Source organism: Vulpes vulpes, chromosome 8 (assembly GCF_048418805.1).
Source record: "Vulpes vulpes isolate BD-2025 chromosome 8, VulVul3, whole genome shotgun sequence".
Lineage (NCBI taxonomy): Eukaryota > Metazoa > Chordata > Mammalia > Carnivora > Canidae > Vulpes > Vulpes vulpes.
Window position 1 is genome coordinate 35360770 of NC_132787.1, and position 27977 is coordinate 35388746.

Genomic DNA, 27977 nt, shown 5'->3' on the forward strand with positions numbered 1-27977 from the left:
TCAGTTCCTCTTCTTTGTGTGTGGCCTGCAAACTGTAAACATGACAGGCGGGGGCAATCACAGAACTCACCTTGTTTGTTTTCCATCTCCCATGAATCATGGCCCCTTGTTGTCTGATAAGCGATGTTTTAAAAGTTGTTGCTTATTATTTGCCTGCTTTGTTTGTTTCAGGCTTTCTTTTTTTTTTTTTTTAAAGATTTTATTTATTTGACAGAGAGAGAGAGAGCATAAGAAGGGGGAGTAGCAGAGGTAGAGGGAGAAGAGGGAAAAGCAGGCTCTCCATTGAGCTGGGAGCCAGACTCAGGGCTCCATCCCAGGACCCTGAGATTATGACCTGAGCCAAAGTCAGACACTTAACCAAGTAAGCCCCCTAGGTGCCTCTGTTTGTTTCAGGATAAAGGTGGGTTTCATAATTAAGTACTTATGTTTTTCCTTCTGTTGGAGCTACTGATATCTCTGAACAAACATAGGTTGAGCTGAATGGATCTCTGGAAAAAAAAAAATTCTAGTTCAAGACCAGAACATGAATTTCTTGCCTCTGTTTCTAGCAGTTTCCATTTCAAAGCTGATGACAGAGCTGTCTTTGTATGCCAAGCCACAGTGCCTATGAGTCACCGTCCAGTCACACTTGTTATTTCTGTCTCTAGTTCTTACAGGCATTGGTGGTTTGTTTTCCTGAACCTTAGATTTAGAGGCAATTGACCTAATCTTATCAATTTTGGGGATCTCTCTCTCTTTTACTTAGTTTACATTACTGTTTCTTGATCCCAGTCATCAAAAACATATTCTTATCCTAGTTATTGTTTTAACAGTAAATAACAATTTAAATCAATTTAAACAATAAAGTTATTGTTAAACCACTACAGCTTTTGGTCTGTAGCCTATTTATGTATAACCTGAAAGCAAAGCCTGGTTTTTACATTTTTAAAACTTTATTTAAAAAAATACGCAGCAGAGACTGTAAATGATTTAATGATTTATTTATTTATTTTTATCTATGATAGACACAGAGAGAGAGAGAGAGAGAGAGAGAGAGGCAGAGACACAGAAGGGAGAAGCAGGCTCCATGCCGGGAGCCCAACACGGGACTCGATCCTCGGACTCCAGGATCGCGCCCTGGCCCAAAGGCAGGCGCCAAACCGCTGAGCCACCCAGGGATCCCCCTGTAAGTGATTTAGAGTCTAATATTTACTTTCGTTCTTTGCAAAAAAGTTTGCTGAATCCTAATGTAAATAACTTCTTGTTTATGCCATGTTTATTTCTCATCAAAAAAGTGCACAAGGCCCCTGAAATTGTACTACCTAAGGTCAAATCCTAGTCTATTACTATCTCTGTTGTCAAAGGCTAGTTTTTAATATCTTATTATCTTGATTTCCTTAATTGAACTCTTTAATTGGATATCTTATTACCTTGATTTTCTTTTTTTAAAAAAATTTTTTAAAACAACTTTATTATTTTTTTTTATTTATTTATGATAGGCACACAGTGAGAGAGAGAGAGGCAGACACACAGGCAGAGGGAGAAGCAGGCTCCATGCACCAGGAGCCCGATGTGGGACTTGATCCCGGGTCTCCAGGATCGCGCCCTGGGCCAAAGGCAGGCGCTGAACCGCTGCGCCACCCAGAGATCCCTACCTTGATTTTCTTTATAGAAAGATATGAATCATGCTAGTAACTCATAGATCCTCATATCACATCTAGTAGCTCATAGATAGATAATTTAATGGGATAATGTTTATACAATTCTTCATATAGTGCCTAAGATTTGTTAAGAGATCAATAAATGTTAGCTATTTATAGTATTAGTTCATTTTCTTCCTGTCTTTATGAAGTCCTACAAGTGTTTCTGTTTTAAGAGTAGGTCTCAACCTATTACAACAAATTGGCCAAATAACAAGACTTTCTTAACCTACACATTTAATTGTGTTTGTAAGTATTATTTAGAACTTTTTGTTGTTGTTGAAATAGTGTGCTGTGGAATGTACCCTGACTTGGCACTTGTTTTCTTATCCATAACAAAAATTACCGTTCAAAGTTTCTTCATTTCTACTTTGTAGAGATTCTTCTGAGTTAATTAGGGCTCTGCAAGGCATTTGGGTCAGTATGAGAATAGATGGTATTTAAGTGAACATTATTTCAAATACTGGGTTACCTTAGAATATTTCAGTTAAGCTGTGCTGGTTTGGAAACATGAGCAGAGTCTGCATGCTTTCCTAAATGTATCATTTAAGTTTTTACATTTTAGCAAGTAAAATGAGCAAATTTTAAATATCCAATCTTCATATCTTAATATCTCCAAATGTGCTTTCTTTGCACCTACATTTACTTCCAACCTCTGCCTCTCCATGACCATTTATTCTATCCTCAAAGTATGCGTGGTATTAACCTGTCAAGGATTCCATGGACCAGAAAATTGATGGGCCACTAGTGTCCTGGGAGCAAATTTTTTAAATGAGAGAGAAATAAGTGGTTCTGAGCATTTGCACAGTTGGGAAACTCAGAATTCTAAGTAGAAGTATTAGCCATTTGGCTTGTACCTGGACCATAAGAAAATATAAATTATTAAATTGGCTCTTGGTTAGAACATATTTAAACTTAATGGTCCATGTTATATGTCAGTGAATAGTTACATGCTTCAACTCTTCCCTGGTTCTTTTACTCCATTAAGAGCACAGCTGTCAGATAATATATAACTCTACCATTAGAGAGTAGACAATCCAATAGTAGTATAAATTATTTAAGTTCAGTAAAGCAGCCTATAAGACTGATAGCAGAAATCTACCTGGATATTTTCATAAATGTCAAATGATCTGCCTTTGCTAAGCTCTTTTTTCTGAGATATATGGGACCAAGTCTTTTATTTCTTTATAACAAATCTTGAACTTTAACAAAAAAATTTAAATGAGTATTTTTTAAAAATATGACCATAATATTAAGCATGTGTATTACATTTTGGAAATAATGTAGGATACCTACTTAATATATAATTTAAAAATAGCTAATTATATATTTCAGTAACTTAATTACCAAAATAACAGTATTGGGATATTTTGTTTTCTCCAAGTTATTTTAATTTACTTTCACAGAGAAATGTGGTTTAAATCTTTTTCTCATTACTTTTTTCTTTTTTTGGTTATTCATTCATTCAACAGCTCTCTTGAGTGCCTTCTTTCCTTAATACTAACAGCATAAATAGTAATGGATATACACAGAGCCTATTTTCATGATGCTTACAATCTAGTGTGGAGGAAGAAAGTCAACAATTAAATAAAAAATAACTACATGTATAAAATTTTATGCATTTATTTAACATGTGCGAGTACAGCTTTGGACTTTGGGAATTAGTAGTGAGCAAGACAAGGTCCCTGCCCTCTGGAAACTTATGATGGCCAAAAATTAAAATTTAGTGGTGTCTGGGTGGCTCAGTTAGTTAAGTGTCCCACTCTTTGTTTCAGCTCAGGTCATGATCTCATGGGTCATGAGAGCTGGGCTCCATGCTCAGCTGGGAGTCCACTTGAAGATTGTCTATCTCTGCCCTCCCCCTCAACTGTGCTCTCTGCTTACTCTCTTAAAAAATAAGTAAATCATTTTCAAAAATTAAATAAACATATATGGCAATAATATATATGCCTTTAAGCAGAATGAAAGTCGTATTTTTATTATGAATCAAGTAAAGCCTGCAGAAATTCTTCAGTTTTACTCATGAGTGAATAAAATAGATTTTCTCTAACTTGTCTTGAATTCTTATTGAAACCAGCAGATGGCACCATCACCTCGTTCATTCCGGCCTAATTTTGCTAAATGTTTTTAATTTACACTGACTACTCAGATCACACACCCCATGGAATCTGCTTTTAATTTTTAGTTATCCTATACCGTTCTCATTCGCATCCAAGGTTCCCAACAGAGATTTAAGACCCATCATCCCCATATTACTGGTGAGGAAATAAGCAGGAAAAAAATTAAACGACATATCTAAAGTCAATCAGTGACAGAACTGGAGCAGTCAGGCACCATGATGGGAAAAGGTCACTTATTACTGTCTAATAAAACCTGAATCATGAGAGCCTTCAGATGTATATCAGTGGGCCATGTACATGGGGGGATGATTGCCAGCACGTATCTTGGGGGGGGTTTCAGAGATAAAGGAAATTTCTAAAGGAATTTTTATGTTAAAAAGTAGACGTACAGGGTCCTGGGGTTGGGCTAAGATTGCCTTCTGCCCTTAGCAAAGTATGAACATTGAGACAGTTGAGTCCATAGAGGAATATCACTCTGCCTGTTTCAAGGACTTGTCAATATGCTTTGTCCTCAGCTAGTCCCCTGTTCCCCCATCAGTAACCTAATGCAAATAAACAAATAAACATACAAAAAATGTCTCCCACTTGAAAATGACACCAACTGTCCTTTGTTTTCCTTTGTTCTCAAGACAACTTGGTGGTGATTTGGGACTAGAAATTAGGATTGCCAATACTTGGGTTCTTTCAGAAGGCATATAATTGCTTGTTTTCTTTTTTCCCCTTAATTAGACATAACTCTGGAGACACTATAGTAGACATTGGACAAAGAATGCCTATAAAGACAGAATTCTTGTATTTTTGGAATTTATAAACAAGCTAGACAATAGATTTGGATAATTTTAGGCTACATGTGAAGGTGCATATATACATTTTACACATATATTATTACTTTTAAAAGTTTTTAAGTAATTTATACATTGACCTAAATATATTTATTGGTAACATGCAATGAATCAGAACCTAGTGAAAGGAAAAAAAGAAGAAGCTAGTGTAAGTTTTTGAACTGTTTCAATGAACAAGACAAACAAAATTCTGAACTCATGGAGCTTACAAACATGTGAACAGGAGTCTAATTATAAAGATGAGTGATATTCAAATAGTGTGAAGTGCTTTTGATGAGGGAACAGAGGGCTAGCTGAGGACAAAGCATATTGACAAGTCCGTGAAACAAGCAGAGGGACATTCTTCTACAGACTGAACTGCCTTGATGTTCATACTTTGCTAAGGGCAGAAGGCAAGCTTAGCCTGACCCCCAGGCCCCTGTGAGTCTACTTTTTAACATATAAAAATTCCTTTAGAAATTTCCTTTATCTCTGAAACCCCCTCTTCCCCCCCCCCCCCCCCCAAGATATGTGCTGGCAATCATCCCCCAAGCACAAGGCCCACTGATATACATCTGAAGGGTCTCATGACTCAAGCTTTATTAGACAGTAGTAAGTGACCTTTTCCCATCAATAGCTAGCCCCCTCAAGGTCCTGCAAACCTGGCTTCCAAAATTCCTTAGAGAGTATGCTATCCTCAAACCCCTCCCAACTCCCAGGTATATAATGAGCCACCTCACAGGCCCGGGGCAGCAGCTCTTCCTGCCCATGGGTCCAATCCTTGTGCTTTAATAAAATCATCTTGCACCAAAGATGTCTCAAGAATTCTTCTTGGTCGTCGGCTCTGGACCTCACCTATATTCCAAAACTTTATCACTTTGAAGATAAAAACAAAAAACAAAAAATTAAAAAAAAACCTATATGATATGATTCAGAATAATGGAAAGCACCCTAGTTGTATTCTACTGTGGAGGCCGAGAAAATTAAGGCCATTCCACCTTAAGTTCAGTGTTAGCACAAGTACAGCCATCTCGGGCCCCTGTGAGTAGGAGCTGAACTTTACCTTAATTCAGTTAAGCCCCATATTAGAATGAGAACAGAGCTCAATGCCCTTAAAAGCCCCATATCAGCATGTAAACAGAACTTGAGAAATTCCCCCACCCTTTCTGGAGGTCCCCTAGACCAGCCCATAAAACTAAGCTGAAACCCACCTCAGGGTCCAAGTCCCTGCTCCTCTGTGTCGGGTATATTTGGACCCAAGCTCGAGCTTGTAAATAAACCCTCGTGTGTTTGCATCGGTGTCGGCTCCTTGGTGGTTTCTCAGGTACGTAATCTTGGGCACAACACTACTTCAGCCTGGGTAGAAGTAGCTGGACTAGAATCAACCCGGAAGGACTGCCCAGAGAGAATGATGTTTGAACAGAGAACTGATTATCCAGGAAAGTCTCTCATACAGAGTTCTGAAGGAAAAGCATGTAGTCAAAGTGTAAGTGCGAAGTCTCTCAGACAGAAGCAAATTGGTGTATTTGTGCGATAAAAGAGAAGGCCAGTGTTTAAGGACCTGAACAGAGACAGGGAGATGGTTAGGAAATAGAACTAGAAAGATAGTCTGGCATCTGATTATTTAGATCCTCACAGGGCCTGAAAATATAGCCAAGCAGGTGATGTGGGGAGTAGTGAACGATCTGCAGAAAATTAAAAATATAACAAAATTTATTAAGAGTCAGTCTACTTTTTATTATCACCCATAATCCTTAACAATGCCAATCATAAAATATTCCCGGAAAATATCTTTTGTGATTTTTTTGTTTAGTTTTAAATTTTTATGGTTATTATTTAGTTTTAGAACTCTGTTTATCTATTTCTCTATACAATAAATTCTTGTTATTCATGGTAGTTATGATCTGTGAAGTGGCAGGGAACATCAAATAATTATTGCTTCTGTGGGAACTACAGGGTTAGGTTTCTGTAATGTCTGATCACAACAGTTTCTGTCAACAGATTATTACATAACCTTGTTTTATATATGTTTCTGTTTCAATGCCCATTAGCAAATATATGTTGATTCATTAACATTGATCTCAGCCAACAGCACTGTAACTCATGCCTGAATAAAGCTTACCTAATACACATATTTTCTTTGTAAGGCACATCAGTCTTCTTGAGCTTAGGAACACCAGACTGTACTTCAGCACTATGTTTGAGGGCATTTTAGGCAGTGAAGTAACCAACAAAAAGTCAAAACACACACACAAACAAACAAAAAAGCACTACAAAGACAGTGAAAAGGACATTTCTTCTTCAGTTAGGAGAGCTGGAACAAGAGGGCAGTGTCAGTTTGTTCAAACTCCTCTGAAATCAGGCATGTTGGGTCGTAGGGGCCAGAGTAAGTTACTCTCGGATGGGCCACTCTGGCATAGAGATTATTCCCAATTAAAAGTCATCAAAGCCCAGCAAACGCAGGAAAAACTCTGCCTCTCCCACAGCTGCTTAAATTCACATTGGAAAGGAGAGCCTGCCACAGGCAGGAGAGTATTAACAGAGACCAACGCCCCCTTTACTAAAGGAATTTATCTACTTAATAAGGCAACCTTGTTTTCCCAAACATCTCCTTTCCCCTTCCTGCTAAAGGCCTTCCTTCCCTTGGTGTCCTAGGACCCGCCTCCCTCACCATCCCACATCAGCTTCTTGTTGTCTCCTTTAGAATCTCCTGTCCCCTCTGTACACCTATTACATTTGATTTTCTCCTGTTAGTCCATCTCCTGTCAGTTTGATTCTAAGTCCAGCTAGAAGAACCTTAGGCAGGACGAAGATCTTCCTTTCTGACAGCGGGTCTCCAACTTTTCACCGTTCTGCGCATGCCTGTGAATGATCATGAAAGAGCCCTAATTGATTTGGGATTATGATTAAATTTTAGCACTTAAGCAAATTTGCAGTCCTGGAATCCATGAATAATGAGGATAGACTTATCTCTGTGTATATCAATATATCTATATGTTCTTCAAATTATCAGGCTGATTCAGCTATTCTGAATGTGGTGCCTTATTGATGTAACATTTAATCTGACTCTTGATTCAACTAATTATAATTTTAGTTTATAAAATGTTTTTCATTTTTAAGAGTTCTTTTCAGATTCTTCATTTTTCTTTTTTTCCTTTTTTTTAAAAAGATTTTTTATTTATTCATAGAGACAGAGAGAGAAGGGGGGCAGAGACACAGGCAGAGGGAGAAGCCAACTCTATACAGGAAGCCGGACGTGGGACTCCATCCAGGGTCTCCAGGATCGCACCTCAGACGGCAGGTGGCGCTAAACCGCTGCACCACCAGGGCTGCCCAGATTCTTCATTTTTCTTTCAAGAAAAATTTGCTGTATCAATGCAATTTTTCGTCAAATTTAATTTCACTGACAATATGAATTAGATATTTGTTGTTTTTTTGTTTTTGCTGTTATTTGTTTGTTTGGGTTAGATTGATTTGTTTTCCACCTTTTTCTTACATTAATATTTAACAACAGGTATTTTTCTGAATGTATAGATTGCTCTCCCCACTGCCTCCTGTCCCTTGAAATACTGATTTCTTTTTCTAGTTCATCAATGATTTGTGTAATTACTCTTCAACTGTTTTAATCCCAGAAAAAAAAGAGAAGACTAAAATTTGTATTTATTGAACATCTCTTTGACAACATAGTGAGCCAATTCTTTTTGTACAATTGTGATTAAATAAAGGAAGAGATGCATAGAAAATAAAACTTGTTACACGTAATTTTCCCAGTGGGGGGCCTGGATTGACACTATAAAGCCAGCTTCTTCTTACTGCCTGGAAGGTGCTCACCTCATTACTGTTCTGTTAGTAGGCTGACCTTTCTTCCTTAAGCCAGATATGTAATCTGTGAAAAATCCCTGGTTTTCCAAAAACTTCGTTAGAGAACCAAGAGGCTGATGGACAGTTGAGATTACAATCCACGTGACTACTTTGCAATATGTTTATAAAAAGTTAGCAAAACTTTCGTGACAGGCCCAAGTAAGGGGGAGAAACTCATTTACTCTCCATTGAACTCTTTTATTTTGATATGTGTTAGTAAGAACTGCAGAGCTCTTGGTCTATAACATCTCCATGCAAACTTTTGCACAAAGAGATGACATCATATACCATGGTTTCTGGCACTTTAGTGTCCCTAGAATGATATTGAACTCTGTGAAATGCCTGCCTGAGAAAGCTCAGTGCTGCCAGGAAAATTTACTGTTTATTCCAATCAAAACTTGGTGCTAGACAGGTCTCTAAATTCCCTCCAAGAGCAGTTACCTTAAAAAACTTGCAATTATAAGCCCTTTCTCTGACCTTTGAAAAGTAAATCTATCACCTGAGACTATTTCTTCAAGAACCTCAGAGCCATATCTCTGAAATGCAAACATTCAGGAAGTTAAGAGAGATAACTCTCACTATCCCAGTCCCTGTGAGGGGATGAGGCTCTAACTTCAGTGGGGCATCACCTTGTTTCAATATGCACCTCTGCCACTGTCATAAAGATAGGAGAAGTTTATTTCTCTCCTAGATAAGTACAAACTAACAAATCTTCACATGGATTAACACCCCTTAATACCACTCAGTGTCTTTCCCTTACCATACCTTTTAAAAGTTTTTAGTATTTTGTTTTGGGGAAGTGGTCTCTCTTTTCTATTATAATAGTATTTCATGATGGTACATGTAACACTATCATGAAATACTTTTCTATTGTAACAGTATCACTGGTTGAAATCTGTCCTTGTTGCTTTAATGAGTGTCTGGCTTCATTTCAGATACCTCCTTCATTCTGCTTGCTTTATAGTCTTGTAAGTGGGTTGGGTACCTTTCTAGTTTCCAGTAATGATGTTTTCCATATCAATTAATTTGGTTATTTTGCATAGTATTTCTGTTCCAGAATTCTCCATAAGCTGACACACTAGTTTCTTTTTGTCTTTGGGAGTTATCTTCCAAGATCCCCAGTGGATGCCTGTCCCACAGATAGTACTGAACCTTATATATACTGTGTTGTTTTCTTTTCCTTTTCTATACATACATACCTATGAAATAGGCCTTGTGACATAGGGTTAGGCTACTATTCGACTTTCTGACAATACATCAGGAGGATCATCAGCTTCTTGATGGCGGTTGCCTGGGGATAACTGAAATCATGGAAAGCAAAACCACAGATAAAGGGTGGGGGTATGTATTTGTTATATGAATGTATGAAAAGATCACGTATTTTGCAGCCAGAATATGCCTTGGTTTGATTCTTTGCTTCAATATTTTTATTAGTGTCTTAAAACTGGGTAAGGGACTAAAATTTCTACATCTTATTTTCTTCATTTGAAAATAAAAAAATATATATATACCATTAGATTTGTTGGAAAATTGAGATTGAATGAAAAAAACATGTGCAATGTGTACTATCTGGCTCATAGTAGTTGTTCAATAAGTAATTACTACTTTGAATTATCAATCCCTGGCAAATCCTAAAGAGATTTGTTTCTCCTCTCTGTTGTTACAATGTCTCCTTATAGCATCCTTCAATACCTATCTGTAGGTTTCCTCTTTTAGGCAATGAGATTCTTTATAGATATGTTATCCTTATGTCACCGGCTCCTGCCAGTTGAAAGGATGGGCTTTTGATAAATGTTTGGTGAATGAATGAGTACATGAATAAATTAATGCATGTGTGAATTCATGTTTCATTTTTCTTATGTTTGGTCTGAAACAAAGATTTATCTGTTGTGCTGTCTTACAATTTTCTTAAGAATCATCAGTCTTAGAAACAGGATCTAAAGATACAAATGGGAACTTACTACAGCATAGTTTTCATTTCCTGCCTTTGGCTATATCTGATTGGACTGCTTACTTAAGCTCAACCTGTTAAAACTCAGTAAATGACTACTCCACATGATTTGACTCATACATCCTCTTTTGTCCACAGGCAATTGTCTTAAAAAAAAAGAGAGGGAAGAGTTCTCAAATGCTGTGTCAGTTCAGGAACTCAGTAGAACAATGGAATACCATTCTGGGGTAGAAAATTTGGATGAAGATGGTTATACTCAATTAGACTTCCACTCTCAAGGCATCACTGGGCGACCTGTGGTCTTAGAAAAAGGTATCTTTTCTTTCTGCCTTCAACATTCTTGTTCTCATTAACTAAAATACTTATCTGGAGAAAATTTGAGAGACATGACTAGTAGGCTGAAACCCTTTTAAAAGATTTTCAGAAGTCACTGAAGATATTTTGAAATATCTTTCCTCATGGCAAGCATTTGGTGACTAATTATTAGAATTTAAATTAATTATTAAGATGCAGAAAATACAATTTCTCTGTCCCATAGGAATAGACACCTCAGCAGTAAGGAACTATAAATAAGTTTGATGAAATGCAAAGATGAAAGAATTTCAACACGAATGACTTGTTACTTGTTTGTTAGAAAGGAGTAAATCATAGAATGGAAGTCATGGAGACTTAAAGAAATATATATGAACAACATCAGGATATGTGAGATAAGAAAGAGAAGAATGAAAAGAAAGAAGATAGGTGAGGGAAAAAAAGTGTGATTTTGTGAGACTTCAGAAGTCATAGGGTTTGGAATCATGAATCTGATGTGTTCTTTGGCATAAGATGTTGATTTGGGTTTTTTTTTTTTAATCAAATGGGAATCCTTTATATACTAGTAAAGGAAAACATATGTGCTAAATGACAAGATTAATTAGTAGAACATGACTCTTAAACATAATAGAAAAGGAGTAAAATAGGGATGCCTGGGTAGCTCGGCGGTTGAGTCTGTCTGCCTTCAGCTCAGGGCGTGATTCTGGGTCCCACATCCGGCTCTTTGTGAGGCACCTACTTCTCCCTCTATGTCTCTGCCTCTCTCTCTGTCTCTCATGAATAAATAAATAAAATCTTTGAAAAAAAAAAGAGTAAAGTATGGAGAAAGGCATTACAAGATGTCTCTCTTCATTGAATGAGTCATGTAGTTTCCTCTATGGTTCTCCTATTTGACAATTCTCTGATATACTTGTAGTGCTTATTCTCAAAGACAGAACTGTATCCTTGATACCACGGAATTAACATAAAGTGAGTTTCTGGTTATCAAGAGAAAGATTATTCACAAGATTTGACATGAGAATTTGCTTTCTTCTGCTTTATGGTAACCTGCATTGCACAATTATTTTCCCTTTACCACTTATGCAATTCTTTTCTTGCTCAACCAGCTGAGGAGGACTAGAAAAACTGGGTGATGCAAGAGGCAGGGAGGCAGATGTATGTTTCTGTATATTTGTTGACCAACAATGAGTTACGTATAATGTACTAGTAGTCTCCAGACTAGGTGCTTTATGTGTTAGCTCATTTAGTTCCTACAATGATCCTCTGAGGTATTATTACCCCAGTTTTTTTTTACAAAAAGAAATAAACAGAGTAACTCACTCAAGGTTATACAACAAATAAGTGAAAAGAGAAGGTTGTCCTTAGTGTCTAGTGCTATTTCTCCTAAATAAAGCTGCCTTTTATAAAAATGAGTGGGATTTCAGAAACTCTGGTAATGTCAGGACCTCTAGACATCAATGTGAACCTGAAATTAGGAGTGTGCAGATATCAGGGCACTGTGCTGAAATTATAGTTCTAGAATCTGAAGAGATATACTAAACATGAGGGAAAATTCAGATAATCCTAGATGACTAGATTATCTGTATATCAGTGATTAGTATTTCACTTTAGAATTTTCTAGATTTTGATAAACTGGATAACTGAAGTGCTTTGTGATTTATCATATTTCTTCATTTTAATTTCTGTTCCCTCTGGCTTCCTAGTAACTTGTGCTACCTCTCCTCATTGGCGTCCCATTGCTGTGACTTTGGGAATTCTATGCTTGCTAATGCTGGTGATAGCTGTGATACTGGGTACCACAGGTGAGTATTGGTACTCAACAACAACACCACTACCACCAACAGATATTTGTAAGTATTTATTATGTGCCAGGCACTCATTTAAGAACTTGAACAGTCATAATCTGATTGAATCTATGGTAAGGTTGAATCAGTGTTATTAATTCTCATTTTATTTGTAAGAGAAGTAGAAGTGGGTGTGGTGTATTTTACTTTTACTTTTCTAGGGTCATAAACTAGTTAATGGTAAGAACATAACTAGAAATTTAGGCAATCTGACTAAAAAAATGCATGCTCCTTTTTTTTTTTTTAAAGGAGAGAGAGAGAGAGAGAGAGAGCCAGCATGAAATGGGGGAGGCGTGAGAGAGAGAATCAAACCTGCTCCACCCTCAGCACAGAGCCTGACAATCGGACTCAGTCTCAGGGCCCTGAGATTATGGTCTGAGCCAAAATCAAGAGTTGGAGGCTTAACCAATTGAGCCACTCAGGAGCCCCTAAAAAATGCACATTCTTAACTATATTTCTTTACTATCTTCCCTGAACTGTTGGTTTCAAAGTTGTGAAATTCCTAAATATACTAATGGAAGGAAACCATTGGAGGTGAAGAAGGAAGTACAATATAGTGCTTATCTTCCTAATTAAATAAATTCTTTAAAGAGACTATGAATTATTTTTATAAATCATATGATTTAGAGAGTTTTATACTTGATCTTTAATCTAAACTCCTCTAAATAATATCAGGAATTACCTGAGGTACTTACTAAATAGACATTTTTTGATGGATGAATGAATTCCTTTAGATTTTTTTTTTTTTAGATATTTATTTATTCATGAAAGACACAGGGAGAGAGAGGCAGAGACATAGGCAGAGAGAGAAGCAGCCTCCATGAAGGGAGCCCGTTGTAGGACTCGATCCTGGGACTCCAGGATCACACCCTGGGCTGAAGGCAGGTGCTCAACTGCTGAGCCACCCAGGCGTCCCTCCTTTAGATTTTCTATATCACACATTCTATGTTCAATAAAGTATTATTGTGCCTTTGGAGTCTTCTCAAGGACCTCTCCCTCTCTCTCTCTCTCTCTCTCTCTCTTTCTTCTTGCTTTTTAAAGATTTATTTATTTATTTATTCATGAGAGAGAGAGAGAGGCAGAGACACAGGCAGAGGCAGAGGGAGAAGCAGACTCCATGCAGGGAGCCTGATGTGGGACTTGATCCTGGGTCTCTAGGATCACGCCCTGGGCTGAAAGCAGACGCTTAACCAGTAAGCTACCCAGGTTTCCCAAGGAGCTCTCATTTTTAAATAACAGAAGAAAGATAAAAGATTTATTACTATTTCAAATCTATCTTGGCTCCAATTGATGCCTATTACTTTCTCTTTCATACTCTTTCTTCTCTATCTGCTTTATTTTTCTCTTTTTTACTCACCATCATGGAAGTAATTTTTTCTTTCCATCTATCTATTATTTATTCTATCATTCATCCATCTATTTATCTACATATCATCTATTTTTACCTCTCAATCAGTACTGTTATCTATTTATCAATAATCAAAAGTATACCCCTCTGTATTCCAACAAAAATATGGATTTTGGAATTATAATTTCAAATATAGTAAAATGACTTTTTTTTTTGTCACTATAATTGTTGTTGATAAATGAAGCTTTTTGGAGATTCAATTCAGGCAGCAACCCATTGAAGAATGACAACTTTCCATCAAGAAATAAAGAGAACCACAGTCAACCCACACAGTCATCTTTAGAAGACCATGTGGCTCCTACCAAGGCTCTCAAAACCACAGGCAAGGGCAGGATTAAAAGCTGCATGTAATCCTTGATCTAGGATGGTCAATTACTGGGGTGAAGGCATGAGTTAGGGTGGGTACAGGTAGTGCTTTTATATGTAAGGATTGTGCATTCAAGGAAAGCACATATCAGTATTATGTATATGCCCCTGTCATATATACAATAAAGTGGTATAAATATCCCATGAGTTGGGCAGCCATTTCTAAATTGGATTTTTTTCTTCAAATCAGTAACTAATTTATTATTCTCCACCTATTTAGATCTATAGGAAATTGTATAATTTGATGCAAAGGAAATGTACTCTCTCCTTTGAGAACTGATATTTTAAAGTAACACAGATAGGATAGGAAATTAGATGTCAAAAAGGAAGAAAGGGAGAGAAAAGGAAAGAAGGGAAATGTGCTAAGAATTACGATTGGATGTTAATTAAACACATACAAAAGATATAGACCTAATAGACACATTCCTGAAAACTCTGGTTATATTTGTTTTTCTTTAATTATATAATTTCATTAATTTATTTCAATTTTATGCACAGTTGACCTTTATTCCTAATTGCATCATAACTATGACAATATTTTAACTTCAGTTTTTCATCTCTGAACCCATATGTCCTCACTATTTGTATCAAGTAGCTAAAGATACAAAACAGAGATACTCTATCATGTGAATAACTGCTTATTTCTTTTTTGAAAAATTACATTCTTAAATGGATCTCGTACTTCTAAAATAAGTTAACATGAAATTACTGTTTATCTTGAAGATTGATTTTGAATTGATTTATTTTAAGAATTATCATGAAGAAAGGGAATTCTGGACTGAATGTGAAAGAATGGAAGACAGGCCAAGAAGGAAAGAGGGTTGATGGTCTTAAACAGTGTTTATATACTCTATTTTCATATTTTAAATGAATGAGGGCATTTCAATGTGATCTCTTCTGTAAAAATCATATCCCTATAATTTGAACTGAAAATGGAATGTATTACTGGCAATTCATTGATTACTAAGTATCTTCAGGATGAATGTGCTTGAACTGAAGGAGCAAATTGCTATGATATGAACCTCATTGTTTACTTTTGATTTCCAGGAGCTTTTTCCAGCTCTTGTCCTCCTAATTGGATCACACATAAGAACAACTGTTACCTATTTAGCACATCATTAGCTTCCTGGAATAGAAGTAAAATACAATGCTCTCAACTGCACTCTAATCTCCTGAAGATAGACACTGCAGAAGAACTGGTAAGTGTAGCCTTCAGTTATAATTACCTGTGATCTATGTTAAGCAGAAAAATCGAGGTAGAGGGAGAGATGGAATCTCAAGAAGACTCTGCACTGAGTGCAGAGCCTGATGCAAGGCTTGATCTCAAGACCCTGAGATCACAATCTGAGCCAAAACCAAGAGTCAGATGCTTGAGCAATTGTGCCACGCAGGGGCCCACATATGTTTCACTTTAAAACAAATCTATTCAAACACACTCCAAATTTTTGGGACTATAACAATCAGGCCACTACTCATTTTTGTGGGTTTGAATTTCAATTCTTAAATTTGTGTAGGAAAATAGAAAATTCTCTTCCTTGTCATCATTATTATCAGGGAAAATAGCAACAATAATCATATACATTTATAAATCATTTACTCCTTCTAAGATACTGGGAAAGACAAAGAGGTTTAAAAAGGAACCTTGCTATTTCAGTGCTTATATAGTTTGTATGAAGAAACAACTCAACAGTTGCCTAAAGTTAAATATCTGGTATTGGCAATAATGACAAGAATTCAGAGAAAGATCCGTGGGTATATATAGTTTTACATAAAAAGTGGGACTTATCACACATTGTAAATGAAGGGTATAACTCAGTTGGTCTATAAGAAGGGATTAATAGTCAGGAAACACTCTACACTATAAATCTAAACAATCTGTAACTCCTATATTTATTTTCGCTTCCTCTCAAGTTTTGTATTTCTGTCATGTGTTACCCAACAGTTGTAGCTTGCAAGAAAATGAATGGAAGTAGATTATGACAAAGAAAGAGAATGACATCAGAAGTATGTCTGGCTTTTCAGTGTTCCTGTTATTTGTCAGCAATTTAAATTTCATCGTTAAATCTCAAGCTACTTATTTATAAAACGTGCACTGGAACTAAGTTATTTTCATATTTTTATCTAACTGCAAAGCATTCCTTGACAAAAGTGTTAGAAATTTATATATTCAATTTGAGAATATAGTGACCTGTTGTCCATGAAAATTGCTTAGGGACTCTGTTACTCTTAGATCTTGTCAGGCAGGTTGCATGGAGGCATTAAAATTTTGACATTATGGATCTATTCTTCATTGGAAATTTAAACAATAGTGACTCTGAAGAAATAAAATATACTCTGACACACTCAATGGATTCAATAATTGGCACTTCTCCCTAGGTTGATGCCAGTGTATGTATGCATTCTTCACCAGGGTAATTCAACCTGTTGTTTCTTTCTCAATGTCTGTAAGAATTTTTATCTCTATCTTCTTATCTCTATCATCTCTGTCTGTCTCATTGTCTCTGTCACTCTTTGACATGTATTTGTATTTATGCTTTCCTACAGGAATTTATAGTAAGACAAGTGTCTTCTCAACCTGATAATTCATTCTGGATAGGACTTTCTCGCCATCAGAACGAAGGACCATTGCTGTGGGAGGATGGCTCAGTGTTCTCATCTAACTTGTAGGTATCTGGGAAGACAAAGCTTCGTCCCCTTTCTCAGAAAGCTAAGAGAATGCCAAGAAGTTAAGAATCTTATTTGTGGGCCATTTATGAGAAAGGAAGAAAGAAATGGTGACAGAGAAAATGAGTGAATCGGGGGGGAAAGGAAAAGAAGGTAGAGGAGAACTTTATAGTCAAAACGAGTTGAGTGATGATCTAGTGCTGTCAGCACAAATGTTCTTCAGCTTTCTTACAAGGAGGGCATCTGGCACCTATTTGAAGTAGTCCAGTTAGGAGCCATCACTGTAAGTATAAAACTGTGATGAGGAGAATGACTTTGGAGTCAGTTCTCAGCTTGAGACAATGATTGGTCCACTGTGTGTGAAATTGGATAAGTTACATTGTCTATCTGAGCCCCTCTTCCTTCACTTGTAAGTGAGAATAAAAATAGTACTTATCTGTTAGGATTTTAAGATATAAAGGAGATAAAAGTCAAATCACTTAGCATAGTGTCCTTAGCATAAGTGATACACGCTATTATTAATTTTGGAAGCAACCACATTTCACATTTTATAAAGTTCTTTTAAACATATTTCTCATTTGCATAATTATAGATTCTCCCTTATTGTATGTGGATCAGTTAGGGTTAGAGAAGATATATATAGATCTCCTATTGGTTCTAAAGGACACTGACTGATCCATACACAATGAGGAATAATTGACACATGGAGATTTATTATGAGGAATTGGCTAGCATGATTATGGAGGCTAAGGGGTCCCACAGTCTACCATCTGCAAACTGGTGACCCAAGGAAAGCCTTCAAATATGAAGGGCTGGGAACCAGGAGAGCTAATGATGTAAAACCCAGAGTTCAGGTAGAAGATGAACTACACCGAGATGTCTCAGTTCACAAAGTAAGGCAGGAAAAGACAAATTCTTCCTTCTGAGACCTTTTTGTTCTATTTAAGCCTTCACCCACGTTGGGGTGAGCAATCTACTTTCCTGTGTCCACTGACTCAAATGTTAGTTTCACCCAGAAACACCCTCCAGACATAATTAGAAATAAAGTTTAATCTGGGTATGGCTAGTCATACCCATAAAATTACCTACCCATAAAATTAACTGTCACAAAGTATTGAGGTTTTCCTCATTGTAGTTGTCATTTATTTTCTTCTTTATATCTGAAGAATAGGAAATTAAATTCTTTTAAAAAATTTCTATTATGAATGTGTGTGTATCCGTGCAAGTGCCTCTTTTTTTGTTGGTTTGTTTTCCCATTATTCTCAGTAGGTGTGCTTTCCAATTCAATTTCTGGCTTTGTTGATTCTCTTTCCTCTGTGTCTTTTTTTCTTTAAAAAACTCTTTTATTTATTCCAGTTCTCATCTTTATTACTTCTTTCCATTCAATTTCTTTGTTTTGAATTTGCTATTCTCTCTCTAATTTCTTGTATGGATGCTTGACTCTTGAAATCTCCCTTTCTTTTTCTCAAGTATGTTCATTTAAGACTATAACTTTAATGTACTTTTATTGTCATTCTGTTCAAAATATTTTTAATTACCATTGGGAGCTGTTCTTTGACCTGAGTTATTTAGAAATGCATTTCTTAATTTATAAATATCTATATGTTTATCCCTTTGCTTTAGGTTTCAGCTTAATTCCATTGTGGTTGGAGAATATACTTCCATGTGATTGTAATTCTTTGACATTTATCTGCTTCTTTTTCCCCTACTGAAAGAAGTATATGATTCTAGTTACAATTCTGTAACTAGGGGATCCCTGGGTGGCTCAGCGGTTTAGCGCCTGCCTTCGGTCCAGGGCGTGATCCTGGAGTCCCGGGATCAAGTCCCACATCAGGCTCCCGGCATGGAGCCTGCTTCTGCCTCTGCCTGTAACTCTGCCTCTCTCTCTCTCTCTCTCTCTCTCTCTCTCTCTCTCTGTGTGTGTCTCTCATGAATAAATAAATAAAATCTTAAAAAAAAAAACAATTCTAACGATTTTGAAGTGCTGATGCCATATTAGGCACATATAGATTTAGAATCTATATACTCTACAGATGTATAGCCCATTCAAAGTACTTTTTCTTTTCTGTTAATCCTCTTTTTGAACTGGTTAGTGATTTTATTACTCCATTTTTTCTTATATTAATTTAAAATTTACTCTTTTACTAATTTTTTTGTACTTGCTCTAAAGATTATAACACCTATTCTTCACTAATCAAAGTCCAATAGTAATTAATTTTTAATGTTCTTCCTGGGCAATATAAAGACATTAGAATATTCCTTTACTCTGTGCTCTTCCTCCTCGATTTATATGCTATTATTTTTGTGTACTTTAAGGTTCTCACATCTTTTCCCACATTTTAAATCTCTACAACTGGCACCTGTCTTACAACTACTGGCCTTTTATAATCACACTGTAGGTCTGAACTGAAGTTGAGCTCTGTCAAGAAGGATGAATGTTCATTTCTGCTGGTCAAAGTGAGGCACCGTAAATCTGAGATTACTTAAACACTCTGCTTAGTTTTTTGTTTTGTTATTTTTATTTTTAAAATATTTTATTCATTGATTTGAGATAGAGAGCATACCATTGTGTGTGTGTGTGTGTGTGTGTGTGTGTGTGTGTGTGTGTGTGGTGGGGGAGAGGTAGAGGGAGAGGGAGAAGCAGACTCCCCACTGAGCAGGGAGCCCGATGCAGGTCATGATCCCAGGACCCTGAGATCACGACCTGAGCCCTGAAGGCAGCTGCTTAATCATCTGAGCCACCCAGGTATCCCTGTTTTGTTTTTCTAAATACACTAGTATTATGGATTCAAATAGAAGAACTGTGTTAAGTACCACCTTGTGGTTCAACTTCTCAGGGGATATAATTTTTTCCTACCATCTTCCACTTGGTGGCAAGATTGAGACATGCACTTCTCACTGTTGCTCTTCTGGTTGTAGTTTTAGTTTTCATTTACTCCTACACCAGACTAGTCCTTTGTTCTCCAGCTTCTGCAGGGTTTTCTACTACATTCCCATCTTGCATGAATTTATTTCACAGTATTAGTTAAATTAAATGGTCTCTCAACAATTGATGGCATCTCACATTTAGTAAAGAAAAAAAATACAGGGGGTCCCCGGGGGGCTCAGCGATTTAGTGCCTGCCTTCAGCCCAGGGCCTGATCCTGGATACCTGGGATAGAGTCCCGCATCAGGCTCCCTGCATGGAGCCTGCTTCTCCCTCTGCCTGTGTCTCTGCCTCTCTCTCTGTCTGTGTCTCTCATGAATAAATAAATAAAATCTTTAAAACAGAAAAAAAAGAAAAATACAGCCCTAGAAAACAGTAGGTGTATAGATTTATACACAGTTCATCTAGATTTTTCCACATATTTATGGTTTGCATTGCTTGTTATTTATTTCTGCTTCTTCTACCTTCCGTTTCAACCATTTACTTAAAGCTGAAGAATACTCTCTACTATTCCCAGTAGGGTGGAAATTTTAGAGTTTAATTCTCTGTGTTTGTCTAAAACTGTTTTTATTCCAACTTTTCTAAAAAATATTTCCTTTGGGTATAAAACCAACTAGTATAAACCTAGAAATGTGTACTTTGTTTCCCTCAGCCATTCAAAGATATTGTTATAATGTTTTTCTATTTTTTTATTATTGTTTTTGAATGGTCAGCTCTTTGAAGGTAATATATGTTTTAAATCTAATATCTTTGTATATAGCTTTGGAAAATTCTCATCCAACTTGCTTCAAATGTTGCTTCCACACTATCTTTCTTCCCTTCTTCTGGGATTTCAGTTATATGCATTATGGACCCAGTCAAAAATTTCTGTATGTCTTATTTGCTTTATCCTTCATCCTTTTTTCTTTATAAATTTACTTCTAATATATCTTCCACTTCACTATTTTTTTTCTCATCTCTGGCTAATCTGGAGTTAAAAGCCTCCATTAAGTTTTTAATTTTCTTTAGTGAATTTTTCAGTTCTTTGTCAAATCTACTCAGTCACTATAATTCCTAGCTTTCTTCCAACATTCTCAAATTTATCTTTCAACTCATAGTATACACTGAATATAGTTGTTTTAACATTTGTGCTTGATAATTCCAATGTTTTATATTCATATATGTCTGTTTCTATTATATTTTTCTCCTATTTTTCATTCATGTTTATTTTTCTTATTTGTCTGATTATTTTGTTATTAAGTTTTAAAATTTTAATTTCACTATAATGAACATATAGTATTATATCACTTTCAGGTGTGATAATGTGATATTCATCAATTCAGTGCATTACTCAGTGGTCTTCATGATAAGTGTACTCTTTAATCCCCATCACCTATTTTACCCATTCCTCCACCCACTTCTTTTTGGTAAGCATTTGTTTGTTCTCTATAATTAAGAGTCTGTTTTTTGGTTTGTCTCTCTATTCCTTTGTTCATTTCTTTCTCTTAAATTTCACATATGAGTGAAATCATATGATATTTGTCTTTCTCTGACTGGATTATTTCTCTTAGCATTATACCCTCTGGATCCATTCATGTTTTTGCAAATGGCAAGATTTCATTCTTCTTTGTGGCTGAATAATACTCCATTGTAACATATACCCTCTCTTCTTTATCCATTCATTTGTCAATTGCCATGTAGGCTGCTGCTGTAATATGGCTACTATAAGTAAAACTGCAATAAATAGGAGTGCATGTGTCCTTTTGAATTGGGGCTTTCATATTCTTTGGGTAAATACCCAGTGTGCGATTACCGGATCCTAGGGAAGTTCTATTTTTAATTTTTTGAGGAACTTTTATATTATTTTCCACAATGGCCACACCAGTTGCATTCCTAGCAACAGTGCAAGAAGGTATCTTTTTCTCCACATTTTTATCATTTTTTTAAAGATTTTTTATTTAGATAGACACAGGGAGAGAGTGAGGCAGAGACACAGGCGGAGGGAGAAGCAGGCTCCATACCGGGAGCCCCACGTGGGACTCGATCCCAGGACTCCAGGATCAGTGCCCTGGGCCAAAGGCAGGCACCAAACTGCTGAGCCACCCAGGGATCCCCTCTCCACATCTTTAATACTTGTTTCTTGAGTTTTTTTATTTTATCCATTCTGACAGGTGTGAGAGGATGTCTCTTGTGGTTTTGATTTGCAATTCCATGATGATTAGTGTTACTGAGCAGTTTTTCATCTATCTGTTGGCCATCTGAATGTTGTCTTTGGAGAAATGTCTGTTCATGTCTTCTGCCTAATTTTTAATTGGACTCTTTGTTTTTTTATGCTTGATTATTTTTGATAGTGTGCTTAGCATTACATCTTAAATGTTCGTAGAATTAATTTGAAATTTACAGAATGGCTTTTTATTTGCTTCTGGCAGGCATTGTTGGGTATGAACAATACAAACTGCTGAGTATGATCACATTTTGATTTTAATATCACTTAACTATTTCACTTCACCAGCCCAAGCACAGTGAATTTGTTAACAATCTTGACAAAATATATGTCCTACTTTTTTATAGCACTTGTTTGTCTTGAGCTTTCTTTTTTATTTTTTTATTGAAGTTTGATTTGCCAACAAATAGTATAACACTATATGTTATATGTCATCCCATCAAGTGCCCTCCTCAGTGCCTGTCCCCCATTTACTCCGTCCCGCTGCCCACCTCCCCTTTCACTACCCCTTATTTATTTCCTAGAGTTAGGAGTCTCTCATGTTTTGTCACCCTCTCTAATTTTTCCCACTCATTTTCCCTCCTTTCCCTTATAATCCCTTTCCCTATTCTTTATATTCCCCATGTCTTGAGTTTTCTTTTGCTATTTAAACATATAACTCTTTCTAAAATCACAATGGTGGACCCAAATTGACATTTTGATATGTTACTATGCCTTGGTTTCCTGGGTGGCAGTAACTTAATGCAGGTCTGTCCAACCCCCCCCCCCCCCCCCAAAAAAAAAACAACTAAACTCTTGAACATCAAGGAAAATTTTTGGAGAGCACCAGTCAGAATTCTCCCTGAGGCCTGAATCAAAGTTGTTTCATGCTTTTCACCTCGTCATTTCTACAAAACTATTCTCTCAATCATCCAGCCTCAGGGCCAAAAAGAGATAGATACACAAGATGAAGAGTATCAGTCCATAGCTTTTACAATGAGGCTCAGTGATGCCTTTTAAAGTTGATTAATTAATACTGTTCCTTCAGCAGACTAAAGAGCAAATAGAACAGACCCATACTCCCAACTTACCCATGATAGTGATCATAATTGTCTATCACTGTATTGTGATATAATTCTGCCTTTGGAATGCATTAAAATATATGATGTTGTTTTCCCTGCCTTTAAATGGTCTTGATATCCATGATTCTTATTTAGTTCTAATACTTCTCAGTAATAGCTCTCTGCTTGACCTACTCACCAAAGGTAATTTCACTAGCCTGTGGTTTTATTTGATAATTATACTCCTAGGTTAGAGGTTGAAAGATAAGTAAAGAACAGTCTATGGAATACTAAATGATTTTTTTAATTTTTCAAGAGTTTAGTTTTATGTGACCAGTAGTATTTTTCTTAAAAAAGATTTTGAGTCATGTTTATGCCCTAATAATGGAGGCTATTCTGTTACCACCTGAGAACTAATGCAATCTAAATTCAAGGTTCCTTTTCCATAACATAACCACTTCAGAAACTCTTTTCACCAATGTTCTTGCCAGTTTATTTCAGCATTGTGTAGATGGTAGACAGTATTTCTTACATTTGTTCTAATTACCTCATTGTATTTTAACAGATTTCAAATCAGAAACACAGACACCCAAGAAAACTCATCTCACAATTGTGTGTGGATCCACCTGTCAATAATTTATGACCAACTTTGTAGTGTGCCCTCATATAGTATTTGTGAGAAGAAAATGTCATAAAACGATGAAGTGTTGGTGTGAAAGAGCAGAGAGAAGTATGTAAAACAGTAAGAAGGGCAGAAAACAAAACAGAAAAGAGAGATATTTAAGGTCAAGACAACTGCTGAAAATATCAAGAGACCTCATCCAATTTTAATCTTAAATGAGAAACGACAGTGTGGAGAAGCTATGGTTCTGCACTTACCAACTGAATTAGCAGGCCAGTATTAGGTTCTGGTTAATAGAGCCCTAGGAATGGAGTCAGGTCAGCTGAACTTGAATCTTCATTCTACCACTAACTTAATATTAATGTGGAATTAGCCACAAATCCTTGGTGTTGCAAGAAGATCTTTATTTTGGGGTCTACTAGAGATTTTTTTTGTCCTTAAAAAGTGCCCCTGAAGTACACAAGATGTGTTTCCATGATGTGTTCCTCCACTTCCAGCAGTGTATCAGACAAAAGTAGAAGGCAAAGTGTATTCCTAATAGCAAAATGAGGAAATGAAAAAATATCCTCACTACAATCAGAGATATTTTATTATTTTGTCTATCAATGTGGTTATAATAGAAAACATCATGAAAAAGCAACTCCATCTTTTTTATTCCCACCTAAGTGAAATAGCGCAGAAAATACGTCTACCACATCTCTAATAGGATCTTGTATAATGTGAAATTGTATGGTAGCTCCTCTTATAATAAAATGTTCTCCTTTTAAAATACTGTCAATCAAAAAAGATTTGCTAATGAATATAGAAAAAAAAAGTAATCTGGGGGGCCTGGATGGCTCAGTCAGTTGAGCATCCAACTTTTGATTTCAGCTGGAGTGGTGATCTCAGGGTCCTGAGATTGAGCCTCCATGCTCAGTGCAGAGTTTGCTTGGGATTCTTTCTCTCTCTCTTTCTCTCTCCCTCTGCCCCTCCCCCTGCTCACATCTGCTCTCTCTAAATGAATAAATAAAATCTTAAAAAACCCATTCTTATCACTGAGGTATTAACATTCTGGAAGGCAAACCATGACTTGCTATTTTTTATGATTACGGTTTTGCAGTTTTTAGCAATTTTTCAATAATTATTGTTAAAAGGTTATTGGAACATTGTTTCCTCATATGATGATTTGTATCTTTCTCAGTTCCTCTTAAATTTCCCTCCCTTCTGCTATTTTTATTTCCAAACGGGACTTCCATATTACTGGAGAGGTAATTACAGTCTTCCCATGGTTATTAACACGTGGACAGAAATTGTGTCAAGTTTACTGGATTTTTCACTTTAAAATAGTTAACTATATGTTATCTGAATTTTATTGTAATAATAATAAAAAAAAAACGCTGATCAAAGAAACTTTGGTTTCTAAATGCTGTGTGTTGTAAACGTTATCACAATATGCCCTCTCCCCATCAGAAAATGATAGTAACCATTGCTGATAGAAACATCGGGGTGCAGGTGTCCCGACGTTTCATTGCATCTGAATCTTTGGGATAAATCCCCAACAGTGCAATTGCTGGGTCGTAGGGCAGGTCTATTTTTAACTCTTTGAGGAACCTCCACACAGTTTTCCAGAGACTTTTTAGAAGAATAATAAAGAAAATGTATTGTAGAAATTGTTTCACAAAAAAAAAGAAAAGAAAAGAAAAGAAAATGATAGTAAGTAACCCCAGTGGCTCAGGGGTTTAGCGCTGCCTTCAGCCCAGGGCCTGATCCTAGAGACCAGGGACCGAGTCCCATGTCAGGCTCCCAGCATGGAGCCTGCTTCTCCCTCTGCCTGTGTCTCTGCCTCTCTCTCTCTCTCTCTCTCTCTCTCTGTCTCTCATGAATAAATAAATAAAATCTTAAAAAAAAGAAAAGAAAATGATGGTAAATTTGGCACTTGGGAAGAGGTAGTATAGTAATAGTTCTCCGCTGAAGAATAAATTTGGGTTCTTAAGTATTTGAAAATCAAGAATAGGAATTTTTGATGAAGTTTCCTAATGCCTTTTATTTATTTATTTTTAAAAAAACATTTATATATTTATTCATGAGAGACAGAACCAGAGAGAGAGAGGCAGAGACATAGGCAGAGGGAGAAGCAGGCTCCTCGGAGGGAGCCCGATATGGGACTTGATCCCAGAACCCAGGATCACCCCTGAGCCAAAGGCAGACGCTCAGCCGCTAAGCCACCCAGGCATCCCAGGCATCCTGCTAATGCCTTTTATTTATTTATTTTTTAACTTTTTTATTTATTTATGATAGTCACACAGAGAGAGAGAGAGACAGAGGGAAAAGCAGGCTCCATGCACCGGGAGCCCGACGTGGGATTCGATTCCGGGTCTCCAGGATCGCGCCCTGGGCCAAAGGCAGGCGCCAAACCGCTGCGCCACCCAGAGATCCCTGCTAATGCCTTTTAATATACAAACTTGCGTTGTCACTATATGAAAAGAAATGTGGAAAAGGCAAAGATAATTTAAGTTGAGAGTTAAGGCATAATGTGAGGTTTTGAAGAGATACCATATCGTATAATTTTGTTTTTGATTTAATCAGTTCCTCCTGAGTCATGAGGATGGAGTGGATGATTTGAGAAATAATAATCAAAAGTAATTCTGGATGTGAAATGTCCATCTGTACTTAAGGCAGACAACAATATGTATTGTTTAAATATTTATGGTTTAAAGATAAACATGTGACTATAACAAAATGATGGTATAAAGTAAGATGCTCTAGGCTGTCCAAGCATACTATGTCTAACTTGTTAATACATGTGTATACCACACTTTACATGGGCATGTGTGTGTGGGAATGAACAGGAAACATCCACTTTCCAAGAGACAGAATAAGGAAAATAGCTACTACCTGCACTTCTGTCTAATGGGTAAATTTGAGATGAGTAATGATCATGCTAGAGGAAACACTTACCTACTGGAGGACTACCATTTTCTCTGGCCTGAGTCATTGTAGTAATTTTCAAGGTAATCTCTCAGTGTCCACATTTGTCCTTCTAAGCTCCTTTTTCAAACATAGCAGAGTGATTCTTTTAAATTTAAAACAAATCATGTCAACCCTCTACTAAAAAATCCCCTTGACTTCCCATGTATCTCAGAGTAAAAATAAATAAATCAAAATGAAAAAGAAAAGATCTTTTCAATTGTCTGTGGGCCACTTTACTTCTTTGACCTAATCTACTTTTCACCTCTTCACTATTTCCATTTAGGACACTGGTTTTTCTCTTGTTTCATAATAACTGTCATACTTCTACCTCAGGGCCTTTGAGCTTTCTGTTCTCTTTACCTGAATGATTCTTAGCCTAGATATTACAGGACCCACTATTGCACTTCCTTAAAGTCTTTGCACAAACATCACTTTCTAAATGAGGCTAACTCTGATATTTAAAATGGTCAACCCTCCTTTTTCTATACTCTTTTTTTTTGTTGTTGTTTTAAAGACTGATTGATTGATTGATTTTTAAGGAGTGACAGGGTGGGAGGAGGAAGGGGCAGAGGGAGAGAGAATCTCAAGCAAACATCCCTCTGAATGTGTAGCCCCATGGGAGGCTTGATCTCACAACCCTGAGATCAGAACCCAAGCCTAAATCAAGAGTTGGTTGCCAAAATGACTGAGCCAGCCAGTCTTCCTTTTTGTATATTCTTAAACTCCCTTACCTTTCACATAGTTTCATAAGCCTTGTCATAGTCTAATATACTCTATTATTTACTATCTTTCTTTTGTATTATCTGCCTCCCTCTGTAGAACGTAGGCTCTAAAGGATAGAGTTGACACTGATGCATCCTAGAATCTGAGAATAGCACCTGAAATAAAGTCGGTATTCAAAAAATATTTTTGTCATTTTTGAAAAAATAAGTATTTAAGTTCAAGTAGGAAAAATGTTAACATAGGTTGTTTTGCAAAAAGTATCAAAGATCTACTTCAATCAGTAAAATTTGGAAAATTGTTTTAATTGCTATTTCATGAGAATCAAAATTATTAGTACCTTATAAAAGTATTTTTTTTCAGTCCCCACTGTTGCAATTTCTAATATTTGATCTTCATACTCCTTTCTCCTATGTGTTTTACTTCTTTCTTCCTTCCAGTTTTTTTGCTGCCTTATCTCGTGTAACATTTTCTAATACATTAATCCAATG

At 36.5% G+C, this 27977-nt stretch overlaps 1 protein-coding gene across 5 annotated transcripts; it reads left to right on the forward strand.

Annotated features, from left to right (window-relative positions):
* The first annotated feature begins 661 nt into the window (after window positions 1-661).
* On the forward strand, window positions 662-26983 carry CLEC7A (C-type lectin domain containing 7A). Of its 5 annotated transcripts, none has more exons than XM_025995225.2 (7): window positions 1005-1165; window positions 10571-10744; window positions 12448-12546; window positions 14181-14318; window positions 15410-15561; window positions 16907-17025; window positions 26095-26983. In XM_025995225.2, exons 2-7 carry the CDS (start codon window positions 10642-10644, stop codon window positions 26237-26239), a joined length of 756 nt encoding a protein of 251 aa, XP_025851010.1. In that variant the 5' UTR covers window positions 1005-1165; window positions 10571-10641; the 3' UTR covers window positions 26240-26983. The 5 variants fall into 5 exon arrangements, with proteins under 5 accessions (XP_025851013.1, XP_025851010.1, XP_025851011.1 ...); XM_025995226.2 differs by lacking the exon at window positions 26095-26983 and adding an exon at window positions 23761-25206 and having other exon boundaries at window positions 1082-1165; XM_072766043.1 differs by lacking the exon at window positions 26095-26983 and adding an exon at window positions 21246-21479 and having other exon boundaries at window positions 1082-1165.
* The last annotated feature ends 994 nt before the right edge of the window (window positions 26984-27977 follow it).

What these genes read in the sequence shown, in the direction of transcription:
- CLEC7A (XM_025995225.2), top strand. Translation starts at nt 10,642, where the DNA reads ATGGAATACCATTCTGGGGTAGAAAATTTGGATGAAGATGGTTATACT. An exon ending in CAAGGCTCTCAAAACCACAG is followed by an intron (nt 14,319 to 15,409) that starts GCAAGGGCAGGA and finishes TTTGATTTCCAG; the next exon opens with GAGCTTTTTCCAGCTCTTGT. An exon ending in TAGACACTGCAGAAGAACTG is followed by an intron (nt 15,562 to 16,906) that starts GTAAGTGTAGCC and finishes GCTTTCCTACAG; the next exon opens with GAATTTATAGTAAGACAAGT.